At 39.5% G+C, this 21581-nt stretch overlaps 1 protein-coding gene and 1 long non-coding RNA gene across 2 annotated transcripts; one reads left to right on the forward strand and one right to left on the reverse strand.

Annotated features, from left to right (window-relative positions):
* The first annotated feature begins 1849 nt into the window (after window positions 1–1849).
* LOC138200627 (cystathionine gamma-lyase-like) lies at window positions 1850–12059 on the forward strand. The gene is made up of 12 exons (XM_069153474.1): window positions 1850–2143; window positions 3889–3970; window positions 4158–4253; window positions 4398–4507; window positions 4835–4969; window positions 5093–5150; window positions 6409–6486; window positions 6962–7114; window positions 7617–7738; window positions 8320–8372; window positions 8666–8804; window positions 10599–12059. The coding sequence occupies exons 1-12, from the start codon at window positions 1958–1960 to the stop codon at window positions 10614–10616; spliced, it is 1230 nt and encodes a 409-aa protein (XP_069009575.1). The 5' UTR covers window positions 1850–1957; the 3' UTR covers window positions 10617–12059.
* On the reverse strand, window positions 10895–12794 carry LOC138200629 (uncharacterized). Its single transcript, XR_011178411.1, has 2 exons — window positions 12613–12794; window positions 10895–12288 (listed from the first exon to the last, which is right to left on the reverse strand). It is a non-coding gene; the product is annotated as an uncharacterized lncRNA (long non-coding RNA).
* Window positions 12795–21581: the final 8787 nt, after the last annotated feature.

The raw sequence follows: 21581 nt of genomic DNA on the forward strand, positions 1-21581 counted from the left end.
GTCTGAAATAAGCTCCAAATTCCATATATGGCTCAAAGAACTGAAATATATGCTTTACCTGGAAACATTTTAATCAAGATTTATTAGTAAGGAAAATATTTTTCATAAGATAAGACATTACCCTTCATGACAAATGGGAGGCATGTTGCAAGACCACCTGAGATAGTGGCAGCTGCTGCTCTACAACTTGCTCCTTATGCACTTTCTTGTATTCTTATAAAAATGCTGTCTGCAGAAAGCGAATGATGACACTGGTCTGTTTGTGTGTGGGGTTATGTTTGCATTGATATTTTATTTCACAAAAATTGCCTGAATCACATGGTCATAAGGGTACTTCTCTTCCCTTTTCTTTTTTGTAACACTCTAAAACAATGGACACTGTTATTGTTCCTGTTTCTTTTTCTGGATTTTTTTTTTTGTGTGCGCTTAGACTTAATAAAAAGACGAATACAAGACTAATACTTGTAATAAAGTCATTTTAAAACTGCAGGTATTTTCAGAAAATTAAACTTTACCTATCAAAACTACTTGTAATACATAAAATGGTACCTGTGAGTATTTATTGTAGATTGTATTATTTGTCTGTAAAATTATTACTACATTATTGTGAAATCTGCATTTTACTGTCACCTTTAATCAAGGTTTAGGTCATCTTATCAAGAGTAAAAGTTACAATTTAACATAGCGCTGGGTAGTTAAAACTGTAAAAATTTACCACAGTTTATATTCATCTGTTTTATATTAATCTACAAAGTAATGAGTGACTCCAACTGGCAGAATATAGTAGAGTACAAAGTACAGCAATTTACAAGTGTTAGAGGCATAATATGAACATTTTCATAATTTAAAACTATATACCTCAGTGACTGCTTCCAGTTTTCACCTCACAGTACTGTATATTTCCTTGCACTGTTTCACACTGCCTCTAATTATAATTTAAATGTGTACCTGAAACATCAAGTGAATGTTAATCCTCTCCGAAATGTAAATTTAAGAGATGCATAAACAATTTATTGGACCAGCGCCAAGGGAAATACAGGGATACAAGGTTAAATGTTTGTTTTACATTTTAATTTCAAGAAATATTAAGTATGACAAGCAGCATCCCCATATGGATGGGTGGATGATTACTTCCAGTCCTCTAAACTCACTTCAGGGTGTAATCAGAAAAGGTAAATGTGTTTGTCCCATGACTGGATACGAGAGCTCACTTAGAGTAATAAATCTACCTGTTATTGTCTCATATTCACTTGATGTCGATGCCATTTTGAGGACTCCACTGACTGCATGCACTTGTAGAAATGTGTTTGACAAACTACGGTAGCACCCACTTGGCCAGGTTTCAGACAACCAAAGCATTCATACGTACAGAGCACTTCCTCCCCCTGTGGTTCAAGAAGGGAAACGCAGCTTAACTTCCCTGTTATGTGAACCACGAGGAACAAAAATGCACCAAATTTAATGCCTCCTGTTGCTACTACAACATCTGTTTTGGCGGTGGTTAACAAATGAGCTACAATTTAGACACTTCACCCCATTCTTTTTTTTTTTTTTGACTTGACTTTTTGCTTGATAAAACTGTATAAAATATAATTTTAATGTGGTTCTCGATAGAAACCTGACTTTTTCACTCATCAATTGGAGAAGTAAATTTGTGATAAAATGAGACGACATGAAAAAGTGTCACTTTCCTGACTCAAACAACAGGAAACGTTGCATCAGTGATACCTCGCATACGGAACACAAGAACGTAAACAGCGTGCAGCGTCACATTGGCCGGACGCCCCCTACGCCACAGCCAATCAGCGCCGCTCTCGGCTTGTTGATGAGCACTGATTGGCTCAGGGGGCCAAGTGCAGCGCACATCTCCATTAAATGGCTTTTCCCTTTAGCGCTAAACGGTAATGCGTACTCACTCTGAGTTCACTCCGGAACATATTTGGTGGAGCGCATTGCCATGGATCAAACGCACCAACAAGACGAGCAGAGCGATGTGTTTGCCGGTTTCCGTACGGCCTTTAAATCTTTTGCCACAGAGGCCATACACGTCGGCCAGGAGCCGGAACAGTGGAAGTCAATGGCTGTAGTGCCGCCGATTTCCCTTTCTACCACGTTCAAGCAGCAAGGACCAGGAAACCACGCCGTAAGTAGACCGACATGACTTGGTTATTTAAGGCTGGGGGAGAGGAGAGTGTGCTGGAAATTATCTGGCACGCACGTGTGTGAAACAAACCCTATTAAAGTGGGCTATAAAAGTGGGGATCTTTTTTTTTTTTTTTTTATTTTTTTAAATATGGACAGATGTCCTTAATGTTTTATGATAACGCGTTTATGAGACAGAATCGGTACAGTCGGAGGCAGTCAAGATATGCCCAAATCCCAAACCCTTGTACATTATGTGAGACATGCGTGTTCAAATATGTAAAACAAAAATGATGATGTAATGGGTTATTCGAGGCGTTTTAAAGCTGTCCTTTGGGAGTGACGAAGTACATATTAAACACCTACAACCTGGGAAGTGTCAAACAAATCACCACAGCTGTGACTTTGTCACTCAAAAATGAATCTGCCTTGATAGTGACCACTTGATTTCTTTCCTCCCTCAGTGTGGAGATGAACCTGCCCTGAGGTCATGTCTGGGGAGTCTGGACTAAAACCAGCAGATAGGCAGATACCTATCCAGTTTTCCCCCTCACTATCATAATCTCTCTGTCGATAGTATGGCCGCATCTCTGGCTACTACTTGTTTCTGTTAATGATTAGCTGGTAGGTTATTCAGAAATTACATATTACAAGTCTGGCACACAGACAACACGTAGAAGGAGTTGTTGAGCAGAGGCCATGTAGGTACTCTCATGTCTATTTTTCTCCCTTTAAGGTTTCCCAGTTTTAAGACTAATCTTGGGGCATATGTACGGCATTAACAGCTAAACGTTCAAGTTAAAAAAAAATATGCCAACCCAATGCACATGCAGATCTCCTGACCGTTTGGTCTTGTTTCTTAAACAAGGTTTACTCCCACAAAGTTCTGACTGAGCTCACAGAGATGGGAAGTCTGGAGTACATATTTATCTTTCAAAAGACCTGCTGCTGTTTGTTCAGATATGACACATTCAAACTAGAGTAAACTAGTCCAACTAAAACTAATCGTATCTACAATCTGCTTTACTAAAGGGTTTGCTGTGAAAAGTAAGTAAGCAGATTTTCTATTGCATTTCCCAACCAATAAAATTTTACATCACAGATCAAACAGTCATATAGCTGAGGGTTGAAGGTCGTCACAGACAACAGATAAAATTAACATGGTAGTTTGATATTACAGATGCCGCTATTCACAGTCACCTACACAAACCCTTTGTTCAGAGCTATTCAAACATTCATTGCTGTGGGCAATAGACTCCACTCTTTATATAACATGTTGTTTGGACTACAACAGTGGGGCCCTATAAATGCAAATGTCTGTCAGTAACTGACTGATTGGGTTACTCCACTGGTCAGCATTTCATACATGGTCCAGCCATACAGTAGGTTTTACCTGAGTCTTGTTTTAATTACATACTCTGTTGGAAAGTGTACAGAAGAGAATACTTTTTAAAAACTTTCTAAATAGTACTAGTATTAGTAGTAGAATAATTAAATGGTACAAGTTTAATTTTTTTTCTTCTATGTAAAACGTATTCAGCAGTGGAGAAATAAAATACTGGGTTTGGCCATGTTTTTGTCATCTTATCCTGTTATTTTAACTTGAAACGGATTTATGATCACTTGTATAGTCAACCTGTCTGCTTAATGACTAGGGTCTCTTGTTGTTTGAACACGTGTATGGTTCAGTGTATTATGATAAATGTTGTGTAACGGGATTTTTCCAAAAATCTTTTTTTCATGGAGGGGTTTGAATACAGCCGGAGTGGAAACCCAACCAGAAACTGTCTTGAAAAGGCTGTGGCAGCGCTAGATGGAGCCAAGTACTGTAAGTGAGACTATGTGTTGATCATGTAAGGTTCCCCAGAGGCACAACGTATTAGAAAAAAACTCGGTGCATAAAAAAGTGGAACATTTGGGGTATTTCAGTCTTAAGTTCCTCTGATAAGATGAAAGGAAACAGATTTTTGGCCTTAACAACTTTTGGGATCCCCCCCCCCCCCCCCCCCCTACAGGCCTTGCTCTTGCCTCAGGACTGGCAGCCACAGTGACCATCACCCATATGTTGAAGGCAGGTGATGGGATCGTCTGCATGGATGACGTGTATGGAGGTGAGACACCCCTTTGTAACTTGGGCAAGTGTGTAGCCTACCACGTACAGCATCTACGATACCTAGATGACTCATTTGTGTTGTGAAAGCACATTGTGAGTTGGATCGGAGGTGTTAACAAAATTTTACTTTCTTACTTACAAGGCACAAACCGCTACTTCCAAAGAATTGCAGCTGAAGTTGGACTGCAGGTGTCATTTGCTGATTGTACAAAACCAGAGCAGCTCAAGGCTGCTCTGAAGGCTAATACTAAGGTAAGTCAAGGAAACTCAGAAGAAGAATACAGCATTAAGTTCAATGTTCTCTCCAGCTGTTGTGTTTGTGTCAGTGTTTCTTCCAAAAGATTTTATGATTTTCGGTTCTTGGTAACCATAATAGACATCCTTTTAGTCTGGTTTTAAGTGCATGTTGCATTATGAGGTGTGTGCATTCCCTTTGTGTTCCCTCGAAACGGTGACTGTGAATCAGCACGTTGCGTAATAACGGTCTTCATGTTAAATACACCAGCAGTTGAACCACATGACTCACTCCTCCTAAATATGGCACTGAACTGAAATGACCCCCTCTCTTTGCACATGCAGCTGGTGTGGATTGAAACGCCCACCAACCCCACGATGAAGGTCGTTGACATTAAGGCCTGCTCTGAGTTGGTCCACGAACACAACAAAGACATCGTGGTGGTTGTGGACAACACCTTTATGTCGGCCTATTTCCAGGTCAGACTTACAGATGTGCTTTTCATGCTCTTTTGATTTTGATTATCTGCTGCAATTAAATTCCAGTCCATGTGGAAACAAGTTGTGGAATGATTAACTCGTGTTTGTATTGTACACCTGTAGCGCCCCTTGGCTTTGGGAGCTGATATCTGCATGTATTCAGCCACCAAATACATGAATGGTAGGTTATGTACATCTCTTCATTTTATTACTTTTATTACATTTTCATCAAAATTTGATACAAACATAGTATAATCTTAAAATGATCCATGAAACACAGGAGTGCATTAGTTTCCTAAATAATCACGTTTCCCGTTACTGTAACAAGTGGGAAACCTCCTCTACATTCTTACTATAACAGTAAGAAGATGAAAAGAATGTGTATTTAAATATTATACTTAGAAAGAGAATATTCTAATCCTTAAATTAATTGGATGTTTTTTTCTGGACCCTGACAGACCTTTGCACACGTCTGTCACTGACTGAGTGAAAGACTCAGAGATCAAAGTTTCACTACTGCTCGGTCAAATGTCACGACTATCCATTTTAAATGAAGAGCTCATAGAATGTGGGGAAATAGAGAAGCCCATGACGTCCCTGTCCCCTGCAGCTTCCTCCAGCTCGTCAGAGGATCCTGTGCTGCTTCGCGATCTTATTCTTTCAGCCATTAATCAGAGTTCATGACCAAAGGTGAAGGTCGGGATGTAGACAGACAGTAAATAGAGAGCTTTGCGTTGCAGTACAGCTCCCTGTTCATTACTACAAGTCCTGCACGGCAACAGCATTCAAATTAAAAGCTATTGTTTAAAGTAAAAAGCCCTCTGGGATTTGATATTTTCCATATTTAACACATTTCCAACTTTTGTCTCTCATTTATATTGGGTAAATTAACTCATTACATGTTCACTTTCAGAGAACAAAAGGGGAATGGGGGGAAAAAAAAGATCAAAAGTAAAGATCAATGGTTTACAAAGCTCATTAGGTCGTATCAGGGCTACTTTTCAAGGAAAAAGAAAGCGAGTAAACGAGTGCAAGCCGAGCAGTCAACTTGTCAACAGTCAGAATGAGAGAGGAGGATCTACAGTTTATGCTTCACCAGGAAACACTTCATTATCACACGTAGACATCTGCAAGCCCCCACTATTTTTGATTAAACTGGTCTTTTTCAAGGATAAATAATAACTTGTCAGTAAGGCTGCCAAAACATTCACATTTTAATCTAATTTACCCAATTCATTTTAATAAAGCAACATTTCTAAAAATACCGGGACTTCATTCTTGTGAAATTACAATTTATATCAAAATATTCAAATTGTATCCTGAAGTTGTCAGTAAGGCTTTATCACACCGATACTAAGAACATACAAACATAATTTTTTTGATCCAATATAACCTGGCTGTAATTTGGACTTCTCTTTTGCTCCTGTCATCTCTTCCAGGTCACAGTGATGTGGTGATGGGCCTGGTCTCGGTGAACAGGGACGATCTGCACGAGCGACTGAAGTTTCTGCAAAATGGTGAGTAAAGGCCTAAATGTGTTTGATGTACAGGTCACACATGGTCCATTGGTTTCTCAGATATACTGTACTGTACAGTAGGCTAGTGCTGAAATGCTGTGTCAGTTGACAGAATATTAAAATGTCTTGATGATTTGAGTCATTTATGAAACACATGCTGGCTCCAGTTTTCCAAGTTTTGTAAATTAAATTAAGTTAGATTTAAGAACAGTTCTAGTCTTTTATATTTATTTATTTAATGTCCCTCTCTGTCAAACAGATGGTGAACTGGTTATTTAAAGCTGACCTGCATGAACTCATTAAACAACACAAACTTGCTCCTAAGGCCAAAGTTCAGCACCCAGTTTCAAAACCTTTTCAGAAGGAAGTGTTTCTTCATGCTCCTGTTGTGCGCCTGATCAGGCTTTTAGGAAGCTTTGTTTGTGACCTCGAGGTCTGTTTTCTTTCTTTTTCATGTGACCTTGCCTTTGGTCAGCGCTGGGCGGTGTGCCGTCCCCCTTTGATTGCTTCCTGTGTAACCGTGGACTGAAGACGCTACACCTGCGGATGGAGTGTCACTTTAAGAACGCCATGGCTGCTGCCAAGTTTCTGGAGGCCGATCCCAGAGTGGAGCGCGTCATCTTCCCAGGTAACACATTTTACATGTACCACTCATGTACTCCTAAAGTCTTTGAGACATGCCCCAACAGCCAAACTGTGCAAACCAACCACCCTGATGTGGTTTGGGAGAATGCCACAATTGGTTACAAAACTTGAAAATCTCTGAAGACACAGTTGTTGCGTTACACATTGTCACTGTGGGTCATTTAAATTCACAATGCCTAAATAGTGACCTGTCATGCTGATTTATTACAATTTCCTCATTAAATAGAACAAGTTAGTCTGTTGTACTTTGATGTAAACAAGTCTAGGCATAACAGTAACGTCATACTTTTCCAATTAATTATCCACAACTTCTGTACACACTTTCAAACAAGCACTTAAATCCACATGGCTATATTTGAAAGAGAAAAAAACACAAAGGAGTGTTCCCTGTTAATGTAAGGCCCAGCCCACTTGTCTGTGCTATCGGTTAGAGGATTTGTCTACATCAATGACTGGTTTTTCAAGTTCTCCCTCTCTTGTCACAGGCCTGCCCTCCCATCCCCAGTATGAGGTGATGAAGAGACAATGCACTGGATGTCCTGGGATGATCACCTTCTACATTAAAGGGAAACTTGAGCATGCCACTGCCTTCCTCACTAGCCTCAAAGTAATTTGGCAGTAAATTCTATTTAATCTGATCCGTTTGATTATGTGCTGACAAGTGTGTGGTGTTGTGAGGTCTGAAGGGATTATGCAAAATGACGGATCAGATTACCAGATTGATTGGGCACAGGACCGCAGCTCCAAAGGAACTTTAGCACAGCAGTTATGTCAAACTTTCAGGCGAAGACATTTCTTTTCCGTCTTGTACAAGACCTCGTGTCCAGAGATGAGACAGTGGTTAATGTTTTACACAAGAAAAGGTGCTATAACTATAATGCCATCATGATCCACAACAAAAAAATTGGACCTGATGTAATACTTAAATTAGTCATAAAATCATACAACATTTTCACATTAGAAAAAGATTCTGTCGTTGACACATTTCAGTTTCGTGTTAATTTTGACAAATGTGCTTCAGTAGCTTTTTATTTAATTCTTGTCGCATCAACAAAAGGTTATATTGCTCTTTACAGTATGACACGCCTCTTCATGCTTCCTGTTGAAATGTTAATTAATTCCTTCTTCGTACTTGTTTGTGCTGATGTGATCACATTATTTATGTCCTCTGTTGTGTTCTTATTTCAGATGTTCGCGATAGCCGAGAGTCTTGGTGGTTATGAAAGTTTAGCAGAACATCCGTAAGTATCTTTGCAGACTTTTCATAACAGTGCATTTAGAATAGAGTTTTAGTACGGCACTAATAATTATTTTAGTGTTGTTGTGCAACACGACTGTAATCTGAAACCCTTTGCCGTTACCTAAACTGCAGTGAACATGCAGTACCACAAGGAGGCAGCAGAGATCACAAGGAAAATCCTCTCCGACTCATAAACTTGAATTGAGACATTGCTCTGATGTGTTATTGAAACCTCAGGATGTTTTTCTGTTTCCAGTTCATGTGTCAGTTACACTGTCCTCTCTCATAATTTAGAGCGATTATGACCCACGCATCGGTGCCAGAAAACGAGAGGCAAGTGCTGGGGATCAGTGACACACTGATCCGACTCTCTGTGGGACTGGAGAATGAGGTCGACATTATTGCAGATCTGAAGCAGGCACTGTCTGCAGCTGTAAGTATCAGACATTCCTGGAATACCACAAATTGGTTTCTTACCAGTCTAAATCAACTTTTAAAATGGTGACACCGAGTTGTGGGAGACTATAAATCTTGTTAGCTCTCAGTGAGTGATGAGAACCAGAAAGTTTCCTCCTGTCCCCAAAGAAGAGATCGTTTGGCCTGGGGAAGTTTGGCTTATCTTCTGGACAGTAATTTGTCACACATTTTTTTAGAAAGAGTCCTAAGTTTTGACTTGTACAGAAAAACCAAGGTAACTCAAGTGTGTCTTGTCTCCTTGTTCTAATGAAATGTAAGCCTCCAAAACGATCGCACTGTTGAATCAACTACTCTAAAGCAATTTAAATAATATTTCTGTGGGCAGTGGTTGCACACTGTGCACATATCCACCCATAAAAAAAAGAAGAAAAAACTCTTCTCTCTGCTGCACGATCTAATCCATCATGCAATGAGAAATCTTTGTTAATACCGTTTATAACTCCTGAAGCCAGACTTCTTTTTGTTGCCCTATTAAGGTTTGAAAAAAATGTTTATTGATTCACACACTCATATTCTCAGTTAAAAATACATTAAGTGGATTTATTAGCTGCCTGTCTTTTCTTAGTAGTTTTGCGGTGGAAAAAGTGTAAAGTATTTCTGCCTGTGAGACCAACAGATGGCTCATCAGAAGTACCGCAGCATTCCCAGAATCCACTTTCAAGTTCACGGCTGAGTTTGAGCTCTTTTCACCTCCGAGAAGTGCTCTGCACCGTTGCTCTCAGAACTGGCAGGCGTTGTCCAGACATCTGCATTTTTTTAATCACACCTCTTTCTCGAACGGCTGGCGTCGACATCTGAGGTTTTACTAAACCTCTGTCTTTCTCTCTGATAAAACCTCAGCCATTGTGCCAGACTCAAACACAGTACTTGAATCATTTTGTTCAGTGTGGAAGTTTTATGGATGGGAGTCCCAGTCTATTTTATGTTATGCATAGATGTATTAAATAGAAAAAAAAACAATATAATGAAACTGCAAGAATCCAGCAGCTCATTTAGAATCAATTTGGCCCAAGTTCATTGAGGCTGCCACAATAAAACTGTATTAACTTGGCTCCAGTGCTGATTCACTAGTTGGATGATTTACCACTACTTCCCACCTGCTGACTGCATGACTATCAGCAGGGAATTTGAATTTCCTAAAACCCTCCTTGCTGCCTCATTCAGCCGTGTCCTGCCTGGCGGTCTGCACCTCCTCCCCTCAGCCTTCCTATAATGTCACTGAATCCTACTACTGCCCATCTGGAGCTAATGGAAATTAAATGGAGACAAATATCTCTAATGACTGTCTGTGGTCCCAGGAAAAGGCACCTCTGATGGGTGAGACAATTAATTGGATGGGACGGCAGGTCAGATTGGGGCAAGCGGTTAAGTTTCCCGTCATGTGCTCTCATCCGAGGGTTAGTTTAGAATCACAAACGTGGCTGTTGGTTAATCATTTGGAACTCTGTAAATGGGTTGGTGAATTTATAATGTCGCTGCTTTAAAGTGCTGCTGTGGTGGGACCTCTGTTAATCTGCTTTGGCTCACCTTTATGGCACACATTTTGGAATCTTGTCTCAGCTCATCAAGCAAAGAGAAAAGGAATGACTGTGCTTATTTTCTTTTCCCTTTTGATCCAAGACGATGCTTCTTTTTAGAAAAAATACAGTGCGCCATTGACTGAAGCTTCATGTCTGTCTGCTGCTCCCTGGTTGTGGACTGTACTGAGAATTGATTTCACTGGTCATCTTTTTTCTTTTGTCTTCAATAGCATCCAAAGAAGAAGTGAAATGTCTTCAGGGCATCCTTGAGGCTGAGGCTGAATCAGTCAAAGTGGGGATGAAGAGCAGAGGTACCTGAAGTCGTGAGCCAGTGCAGATCAACTTGTGGAACCTCAGTTCATTGAGATTAATCTTTCAGGGAACAACTTGTTCTTGAAAAATACAGATTATGGTATTTGTTAATAATTAACCATTTTTACATATAAATCTTTGTAATGGTTTTCCTAAAACATAATTTGTAATTTTATTTATCTTATGCTGGTTTTAGTTTGTTTATATGTTTGTGTTTTTTTTTTTTTTTTTTTGGAAGACTTTATTATGTGGCAAAGTTCTGTTCAGTCAGGACTGACACAGTATGATTTATCAGAGGAAAAACACCACACAATATTCTCTGAGCACTTTTACGATTGAAAACTGTGCTTCCTAGTATTGATGTGCAGACATCTCCAGAAGTTATTGCAAAAGTTTTTGCCACTATTTGAACATCTGAAACTGTAATCTGTATTGATCATTTGTTTTGATAAATCCTCATTCTAAAACGAGTTTGCTCTGTGAAAGACAGATGTATTAAGGACAAACATGTCTTCAATCTCATGATGCCACACTGACCAAAAGTCAGAAATGTCATTTACAGTACTCGCACTAATCTGATGTAAAATGTTGGCATAAACTTGCCACTGGCCAACTATTTTAGCTACATTTTCCTCCTTTTTTGCTATCTGCTTTTTACCACTCCCAAAATTCACATTACAACAGAACACAACAACAACCGCCAAGCATCAACTTGAACGCTGAAAATGGCAAGTTCAAGAGGATTGTGACTGATTTAAAGAAATACAAATAAGACAGATTTTTATTTTTTCCCCCGATAGCAGAATGATATATTGGTGCAACTAGACTATTCTCCTGACAAAGCACTGTGGAGAACTGTCTGGCTTTGAGAGCCCAGTATCACAGTGGTTCTTAGAAGCTTTACACAAATATCTTCCCGCCATAAATAACAAAACGAATGAACATAAATGTGTTTTAGCTGCAGATGCACAAGAATAACGGATACCATTTTGTTTGGGCAGAATTTGAGATTAAGCTTTATCAAGTTTAAACTGCCACAAAGAAGAAGAGTGGAATCGTACTCCTGAAACTAATCAGGCTCTTTGCCAATAAACGTGGGAGGGCTCGATGCGCAAATGCCATATTCGGAGCAGAATTTCCCAGAAGTGATGACGATGAAGAACAACTCAAGGTTATTCCAGGAATATTTCTCAGATTCATGTTTGATGACAAGCTTTGTCTGTTCTCGAGGTCAAGTTAAAGCATGGAAAGCAGGTTTAGGACTCATATTTGGGTTTTGAGACTCAGGCACTCCCTAACTCTTCTCCCCTGTTGTCACATGTTGCTCATTACTGTCATTAATGTAAACAAAAAACTATTAAAATCACTTTGCAGTACAAGTCTCTGTGTCTCACTTCCACTCAACCATACAGCTGCACAAACAGAAGCAGTGTGACAGAGTTCAGCATCAGCAACCGAAGCTAGTCAACACGCCACATTCAATTTAGCTTGGATCGTGGGGGATGGAGGACAGTTAGCTGCTGTCTTAATGACCAATAGTTCCAGCTGTCTGTTCCAGTTCTCCAGTAGACGACCAATTATCTTATTTGAGATGTTGGTGTTACGCCCCTGAAAACGGGGAGAAATAATCACGGGTGATGTTTCCTCAATGAACGCATTTACCGGAATGACTTCCATACATTTCCAATATACACTTTAACAGAACAATCAACATTTTCACATGCATGCATTATCTCGACAGGTGAATTCACAAAATGGCTGCATCACTCAGTGACGTTACTTTACTACTCTCACTTTACACGTGCGAATACACTTTACACTGCTCGACAAAACTCATTAACTTACCCAAACACGACATACACATTCTCTCGTCACCTCGGACTCATCAGGAAATCATTACAAACACTTCACTGTAAAACAACATTAACATACCTGAAAACGGGGAGAAGTAATCACAAGAGTGATGTGATGTTTCCTCAATGAAGCATTTACTGGAACGAGGAGAACACCTCGAATTCCCGGGGTTTGCAGGTGAAGACAAACGCAATCGATCTCAGGGTAGCTGATCAGGCTACCTAGCGGATGATTGATAAAACAATAATGAATGAATTTTGAACACAAAAATAGATTAAATAAACAATGAATAAATCACCTGATATTTCAACCTATTTATGAATATGAATGGACTCTTTTTAAAATGATAACAGCTCATTCATATTTATACTTGTCACACTCTCCTCTACAAAATAAATGTCGTCTCGACATTAATACAATTAACCATTTCCTCTTTCTTTCTTCTCTCAAACTTGACTTGGAAGATCTTCTGTGAGTTGGGACTCAAAGGTCAAAGGTCGCAGTTCGATGATGGTCAACAGCCCATAGTTCATAGTCTTGGGGCCACAGTCCCAGTCTGGTGACTGGCCACATAAGTAGTTTATAAGTTGTCTTTCAACAGTCCATTAGCTTTTCATGGCAATGATCTGTAAAAAAAACCAGTCCATATATTGTCCTTTGACAACAGATCAGGGAACCGGTCCATCACTTGAACACGACAACAGTCTGTACAACAGTTTCTACATTGTCCCTGGGGTTAGTCACATATGTCACGTCAGTAGGCTCACATTTGCTGGAGTCCATACATGAAGGAGGGCTGGAAGTAGTATGGCTGTAGGGGTGGCAAACTTCTTTTTATTTCTCCTTTCTGTCTCGGTAGCACAAGCGATGTTTAACCTCTCTAGCAAAAGCTCATCTGCGGTCTCAGTATCTAGTAGAAGGGGCTGCATGTCTACCCCAATACTGTCATTCTGGAGTCCAGTGAGTAGTGTGTGCAAACACATGCGCTGAACTAAGGTTGGGTCGTAGTTCAGTTCCGATTCTGACTCTTGGGAAGCAAACAGTACTTTCTGCTTCAGATCTAAAACTCGCAGGAAGAAGCTCTGAGGGCTTTCTTTGCTGTTTTGGGCTTCAGCAGCTAATTGTTTGTAAAGTTCTGTGGCACTTTTTTCTTGAAAGTGGGAGCGCAGGATGCGCCCAAGTGTGGGGAGCGTCAAGTGGGGTTTTCCTTCTAGATAGCGGCGTAACTGTGAGCCTGGGGAAATAGCCCGAATTACAGCATCTACTATCTCCATTTCAGGATAACTTCTGTTTAGTCCATTTTCAATCTGATGAGCAAGGCTGGAAAATGTCAGTTTGTCCTTCTGACCTAGTTCGCCAGTTTGGCCTGAGATTTTGAAATCTTTGCGCCAACATGGACTCGGCTGCACATTGATGGTGGGTCGGAGCTGGTGCTGCGTCTCAGGACCAGGAGAATTAGCAGCGGACTGCTCCGCTCGTACATTGTTGTGCTGTTCTGCAGTTCTTTGTTCGTCTATGTTCCTCTTTGTCTCTGCCGTTAACACACTTTCCTCAGCCTGTGCTGTTCCAGGATCTGTGCCAGTGGTTCAGGTCTGTGATCTTATCTTTTAGGAGTAACAGTTCTGACACCTCTTCTCTGCCAAGGTATTTCATTATGTGCGTCACAACTGACATGCCTGATTTTCCTTCGATCCTTGTTCTCTGCTCACCAGAAATATGTAGAAAAATCACACTGCCAGCAAATCGTCTTTTGTCAGTGTGTGTAATTCTATCGCTATCTCGTCCTGTAGCTCTTCCAAGGCCGTCATGTTCACAGGTCAGTAGAAACGCTTACTGTGCAGGAGTCGACTACGAAGTGAATGTTCGTTGATGTCCTCGATGATCTTTGGCTGGCCTCTGTGACATGAACTCAAGTCCACAGCTTCCAGCTCTCCTCGAACAGCAACACCTTTCACACTGCGCCTGGGGTTGTGTAGTGGGAGGGGAGGGGAGGGGATTTAGCTGCCTCAGGGTTCAGTCGCCTGGTTGTAGACACCAAACATCTAAGGAGCGATCCCAGCTGTGCCTCCAAAATGTTACGCCCCTGGAAACGGGGAGAAATAATCACAAGAGTGATGTGGTGATGTTTCCTCAATGAAGCATTTACTGGAATGAAGAGAACACCCTGAATTCCCCTGGTTTGCAGGTGAAGACAAAAGCAATCGATCTCAGGGTAGCTGATCAGGCTACCTAGCGGATGATTGATAAAACAATAATGAATGAATTTTGAACACAAAAATAGATTAAATAAACAATGAATAAATCACTCGATGTTTCAACCTATTTATGAATATCAATGGACTCTTTTTTAAAATGATAACCAATCATCAATATTTATACTTGTCACATTGGTTCAGTGCAACTTGAATTTGATGTTGACTACATGCATGTAATAGATTTTGTAACTCTGAGGAGTTCCTAAATCAGTTAATGTAAGACCCACCACCTCTCAAAACTCGACCAAAGAAGTCTAAATTACAGCAACCATCACGTGGCTCAGAGTTAGCAGTTTGGCTCTACAGACATGTATTCGAGGTGGTGGTCAAAATGGAAACAGGACTGGGAGAGGCTTAAAAGTAAAGTTGCCACTGAAGTGTTCGAAACACTTTATCAACACTTACAGCCGTAACTGCAGTTAGATTTTATCAGTGAGTGAGAGGGTTGTTTTTCCTGGAGGATATCATCATTCAGCTGTGGTTTTCAGTTTCATCTCCACTCACACAGCCAGAGCCTTTTTTGGTGAGCATCTCTCAGATTAATGTCGAACATTAACAATAAAAAAAACCCTTTGACGATGCAACTAACTGGAAGCATGACTGCTTATGTTGTTACTGTGTGTTCTTTTGTGTGTTTATTTTGCAGATATGCCTGGTAAGTGCTATCAACAGTTTAAACAAACAATCACTAAATCTGTGACAAAAGTCTTCAATGTAAACATAAGGTAGCTGTTGTGACTCCCACTGTGTTTTTTTTTTTTTTTTTAATCTGTTGCACCACCCTGTTGCCTTCACTGGAGGCCATCTGCAATTCATCACATCTGAAGTCAAAGATGACATTCATGCACACAAATATGTAGATAAAAGATCTGAAGCTCAACTTGCTGTGTTAGCCCAAAATGCCTGCAGTGTTTAAAATATGGACTTGGGTTCCCAGAAGGCCTGCATCAACCACAAACAGTTTGGACAGGGTGTCGGTGCTGTATTACCAAAAGATACTAAACAGTTGTTGAGAGGCGAAAGATAGAAGAGTGGTCAGTGTCTCTTTCTCTAGATAAAGTGCTCACTTCTTACTCTTAAGGGGACAATTAGCATTTTCCTTTTAAGTGTATTTTTCACCTTAAACCATTCACAGCTGTGCCTTTGAGTACATTTGCTGATGATGTCATTTCTCAAAAAATATATTTTTGTAGCTCATCTCTCAACCACATCTATATCCTTAAACTTGTTTGATGAAGTATATATTGGGGCATAACTCACCTAAGTTAACCAGCCTGTTTGTATGATGGGTGCACTCTGCTTAGCTTTCCATTTAAATTCCTGTCGCTAAAGGAGAAGGTCAACAAAAACTGTTTTGTAGTTGATTGACACCAAATTTGCAGTGTGACCCAAATAGCCGAGAGATTGGTGCGAAAATGCTTTGAGCAGGAAGTCTCCGCTTCAACTCACTGCCCTACTCTCTCATAGCCTAGAGCCAAATTCACTACATGAATATATGGGTGACTGGGAAAGTGTATGGGAAACTCTTGAAGCAGTCTTTAACCAATTGACATTGAGTATCAATTACTGTACTCTATGTTGTGCTTCAAAACTTTACCACCGCCGACATTGTTGGAACTATTTTAACATCATCACACTGAAGGGCTGACCAGTGGGTTTGACCAAGTAAACCTTAATGCAAAAAAGAGTTTCCAGACTACAATCACAGTGAAGACTAAGGCTATGAGCAAAAGTTGTGTATAGCCAGGTTAACTCTCTCCCAGATTTCCTGTCTCTTTCCACTGTCCTTATCAAATAAAGGCACAAAACACCCCAAAATGAATCTTCAGCAACACCCACAAAAAAAATAGACCCATTTGTGTCCAATATCAACAATGAAGGATACCCAGAATCATATTGTCTGTACAGAACACAGGACATCTATTGAGAGAAATCAAACAATACAATTTGTGTAGCTGACCTTCAGTGTATTACAATTAATGTACAGTATCATGGTATATTTCTTATAACATTTTATAAATGTTCCATTTTATGGCATATCTTGGTTACAAATAATCCTGCACTGAATTTCATCTCACACTTGATGTACTCGGGCAAATAAAAATGGCCATATTTTCACATATTAGAATTCAGTAGTTTAAAGCAGAATTATCTTCTTGGTACTGTAAAAGTTTATATAAAGGAAGATTCAAAACAGCATTCCTCTTTTGTTTGTTTTCGATTAAAGAGAACACGTTTTAAATGACAATCATTATTCTTTTCAAAGAGTACATCTACTATTAGATGTTGAACAATACAAGTGTTGTTTGTATAGAAAACGATAGTTACCTTTCTGAAGGGTTTCAGTCACCATTCTTCTCTCAACCGCTCTGTATATATAATATACTATAATAATTACACGCATATTGATTCTGAATGAGATCAATTATGCTGCTATTCTGGATAGACCAGAAGCAGCAGCAGTCGTTGATCTTGTAAGTGGTTAGTTATGTTAAGCCATTAATACCCAAAACTGGCCTGCAGCGGAAGTCAGCAATCTAAAACTGGACAGTTTACAGATTTACAATTTATAGTCAGTGGACACCTGCAGAAACCCTGCTGCCATTAAATGTAATGATTTGAAGGCAGGAAGGGGAAACCTGCAGGGTAGAAGATCAAATTAAATGTATTCATCAAATTAAATAAATATATTTAATATATATAAATAACCCCAATAACCCCACTCAAACAAAAAGAAGACATACTGACTTAATATTTGGTGCCATTACAACTCTCTCCTGCTTTTATGTTCAACATGAAATTTTATTTACTGAACAGATACTATTGTCACCAGAGATTTAATTAAAGTTTGATGACCTGTTTGGTCTGTACGACAACCAGCCTTCAGTTCCAGTAGATATTGATCAGGGCAGAAGAATGGCCTGCTGCCTCTGAATAGAAAGGTCATGAGTGATTCTGTCAGGAGAGCAATTTGTATGCACAATAAAATTGTTCTAATGCACGCACCATTTGGTGGAAACTTCTATCCATATTGTGCACAGAGTTCGTAACTTTTTGGCATGAGTGGCTTCAGTGAACTTTAAGGCTCCCAACAGCAGACAAATCAAAGATGACTTTGTCCTTTTGCAAAAATGACTTTTTCTGTGTGATTAAGTCATTCACATAGTAAAAACTAAATAAGCTGTAGTAAATGATCAAAATCAACTTTGGAGGCCAATTTTGTTGAAACATAAGTTTGTCTGTGGCTCTCACTATATTTACACAAAGATCATCATAGGGAGGGATACAAGAACACACAGCTAAAGAAATATAAGCAAAACATATAAACATTACACCACGGCAGCCCCCAGTCCACAAGCCATCTACATACAGGTCAGTTTGTTGCTATGTACTGTACACACAGGGCTGTAGTGCAGGAGCGTAGGCAGTGCAAACAATGAAGGAATGCATATTGGATGGAAAACATGTTACTCTATATTCAGAGGAATTTTTATGAGCATATCTGCAGCACATTGAGTCTGCCACGTCGGATAATAGAAGGATATCATGTAGATGCTGAACAGAACTGGTGTTTGTCTGACCACGTCGGAAATAAAAAGTGTTTGCTGCTGCTTTGAAACGTCGCTTTGAGTGCAAGTTTCATCTTCATAGACGAGTGAGACGTGGTCTCCTGTAAATGGAATAACTATTTTAAGGCAGTCTTCTCCGGAACAAATTTATCGTGTTGCACTCAGTTGTTCACAGGAAGAGCAACAGAAATAGTTCTGTAACAAATGTTAGCTACAGAGAGAAGTTCAAACGCTGGCCACTGTCTCCCCTTTGCACAGCTTCCCAGTTTCTGAGTGAAGTGAGTGTGAATGTAAGATTGATGGTTTGGAAAAGTTAGGGTGGCTGTGTCCAACGACCTCTCTAACTCGAGGTTGGAGAGGATGTGGAGAGAGGAAGCTATCCGATTACCAAACGAGCAGTGTGGAAGAAGCACACTGGCAGCTTTACACTCCAACTATAGGACAGTGAAAACTAGAAGAGCAATCTGACACAGAAACTGTAGCTTCCAAACATCAATCCAGATCATGAGTTCATGAAATTTAAGCTAAAATTTCCATTTAAGAAATCATGAGTGGGTTTTTCAAACTGAATTACTTCAAGAAGATTGTAAGTAAAACCTCACTTACAGTATGTATTCTATTATCTCTTAATGCGGAAACACCACAGCAGTAAGAACTCAGTATAAGCAAAAAAGGAAAGACGGAAAGGATGTCCTGGATTTCTGTTTAAGGGACCCGTTTGTGGGATTATTGTAATCTAGAAGTGAGGGTGCAGATTGCAACCAACGAAATACTCGGCCCGTCTAAGAGTGTATGAAAAATACAGCGTCCCTCTCAAGAGCCAGGTTTGGTTTGTCTCTACTGAGCTACTGTAGCAAGATGGCAGTGCCTCCTCAGAAGGGGCTCACTCTCAGGTAACAGAAAAAAAATGATCACAGTTTCAGGTGATTATACAATAATACAAATATGACTATAAAATATTACATTCTACAAAAATAAAAATGCAACTAATGCATTCCTTGTGGGTTGAAATAAAAATGTCAAGACTTGTCTATGCACACAAAAGGTTTATTTATCTAATTTCCTTTACAAATTGGTTTAACTCCATATCACTGACCATTTTGGCAAAGGTGAAGTGTTCACAAACATGGATTTTAACAAATTTGTAAACAAAATTTGGAGAGGAATTAATCTTCCATGTGCATGAAAATAGTTATAGATCTTTTGCTTCAACTCCTGAATAATGGAAGAGAACAACAAAAAAGTTGCATTTATATCTTGGTTGAGTGTATAATTTATTTCTGCCAATACATCAACCTAAATACGACACACTGAACCTGTTCCTAAGCTGAACAACTTGTGGCCTTAAAACAGTGAAGCAGCATTTGATAAAAGTTAAAAATCTCAAGACATGTGTTTGAGTTCCCACGTTCATGCTTCCTTTTCGATTCATTAGTGTTTGCCATGCTATATGTTCAGACATTTTAGTGAGGTTGCTCTATATACGATGTTGAGACATTACTTTGCCAAGCAAAGGGCAATAAGTATATGCATTTATATATGCACTTTACCCGAGGCTAAAATCTGTACCAGAACAGCATTACATGCTGTCGTCTGCATACCAGCATGGTAATAGATCAAGCAGAAAATTGCCTCTTGTTCCTCATTATTACCCTCCATCTGCTAGTTGTAGAAGATCTATGTATTTTCCTAAGGAGTCATCAATATGTTGACGTTTGTGCTACCTCTCCAAAGAGGACCAGGTCTAACAGGAGTCCACCACATTAGAAAGTAGGATAAAGTAAGTCCTGAGTAAGGAAATAAGTCGTCAGTGTTAACATGGAGGAGATGGATGTGTTGGCAGGTTGAGCTAGAGGGAGTATTTTCCCTGCTCATGACCCTGTCGAGGAGAGATGCCGTATCAATTATTCACACTCTGAGGTTTGTTGTGTTGTTGAGCAAACAGACAAAGCAGCTTCTTCTCTCTGGCTCTGGCTCAATCTGATGTTTCATTTGTTTCCCAGAAGTCCTCGACTTTGCTGTTAGAAATTCATCATTCTGTAAATAGAAAAACATCTCACCCAAAATAGCATCCCCTCCTCTGTCCTCAAAGAGGAGTCTGACCTGACCTCTTCAGAACTATTGCGACTCACAGCCAACTATGACCGAACACTGAGACCACCAACACAAATATTAAGGCATGTTTTGCTGAAGATGACAGCTCTGAGTGTTTAAAAAAAAAAAAGGATAAGTTGCAAACATGGGTGACTGTTTAAAATGGTTCATAATACTTGGATAATAAAGGCTGTTTGAATAAAATTAGAACTACTGCCTAAGTTAAGTTGCAGCTCACACTCATGTCTGTCCAAACTAATGATACACAAGACGTAGGGACTTTAAAGGAATTTCCTGAAAACTATTAAGTGCATATTTCTGACCACCAACATGGATCCAGTTTATCATTGGGGCCGACTTAATGTTTGTGCCAAATTTGAATTCAGTCTTTCAAAGTGTTCCTGAGTTATGGCGTTTAAAGGAATGGGACTGACTGACTGACTGACAGACAAATAGACTTACTTATGTATGGACGAATGAACAGCCTTAATACATAAATGACCTCGGCTGTTGCGCTGAAGCATGAAAATTCTATAAATACAGGCCACCACTGTCAGTCACAAAGTTCAAAACGTTTATATGAATTGCAGTAATCATTACCTGAATATGGCTGGTGTAGTTATGATCGGTGGTGGGAAATAAGTAAGTACATTTACTCAAGTACTGTACTAAGAGCTTTGAATTTTTATTTTTTTTTTAAATTTTTTTTACTTTATTTCTGTTTGATTCAACTTTATACTTCCACTTCACTGCATTTCAGTGGAAAGTATGAGACTTTCTTCTTCAGTACATTCATCTGAAAGCTTTAGTAACTTTTAAGATGAAGATTTGAAACAATGATTTTTATAAAAAGCTTTTTAAATACAATACAAACTTTAAAGATTACACCAGCGATTTCAAACCTTTCTGGCCTCTGACATAAACTTATTTTCTGTATACAAACCTATATCAGATTAAACTAGAGGTAAGCTATTTCTACTTTTCAAAACCGTGAAAACAAAGAAAGAGTGCATTTTACTTGACGAGATGGCCGTGTACCTGCTGCACTTCATCATTAAAGGTTTTTTTTTCTCTGGTACACTCACTGTTGGAGCACATTTACTCCTGTGGTGATAGTGTTGTGGAGAGG

This window comes from Embiotoca jacksoni, unplaced genomic scaffold (genome assembly GCF_022577435.1).
Source record: "Embiotoca jacksoni isolate LCO1_2020_lvr unplaced genomic scaffold, fEmbJac1.0.p SCAF_19, whole genome shotgun sequence".
NCBI classification, from domain to species: Eukaryota; Metazoa; Chordata; class Actinopteri; family Embiotocidae; genus Embiotoca; species Embiotoca jacksoni.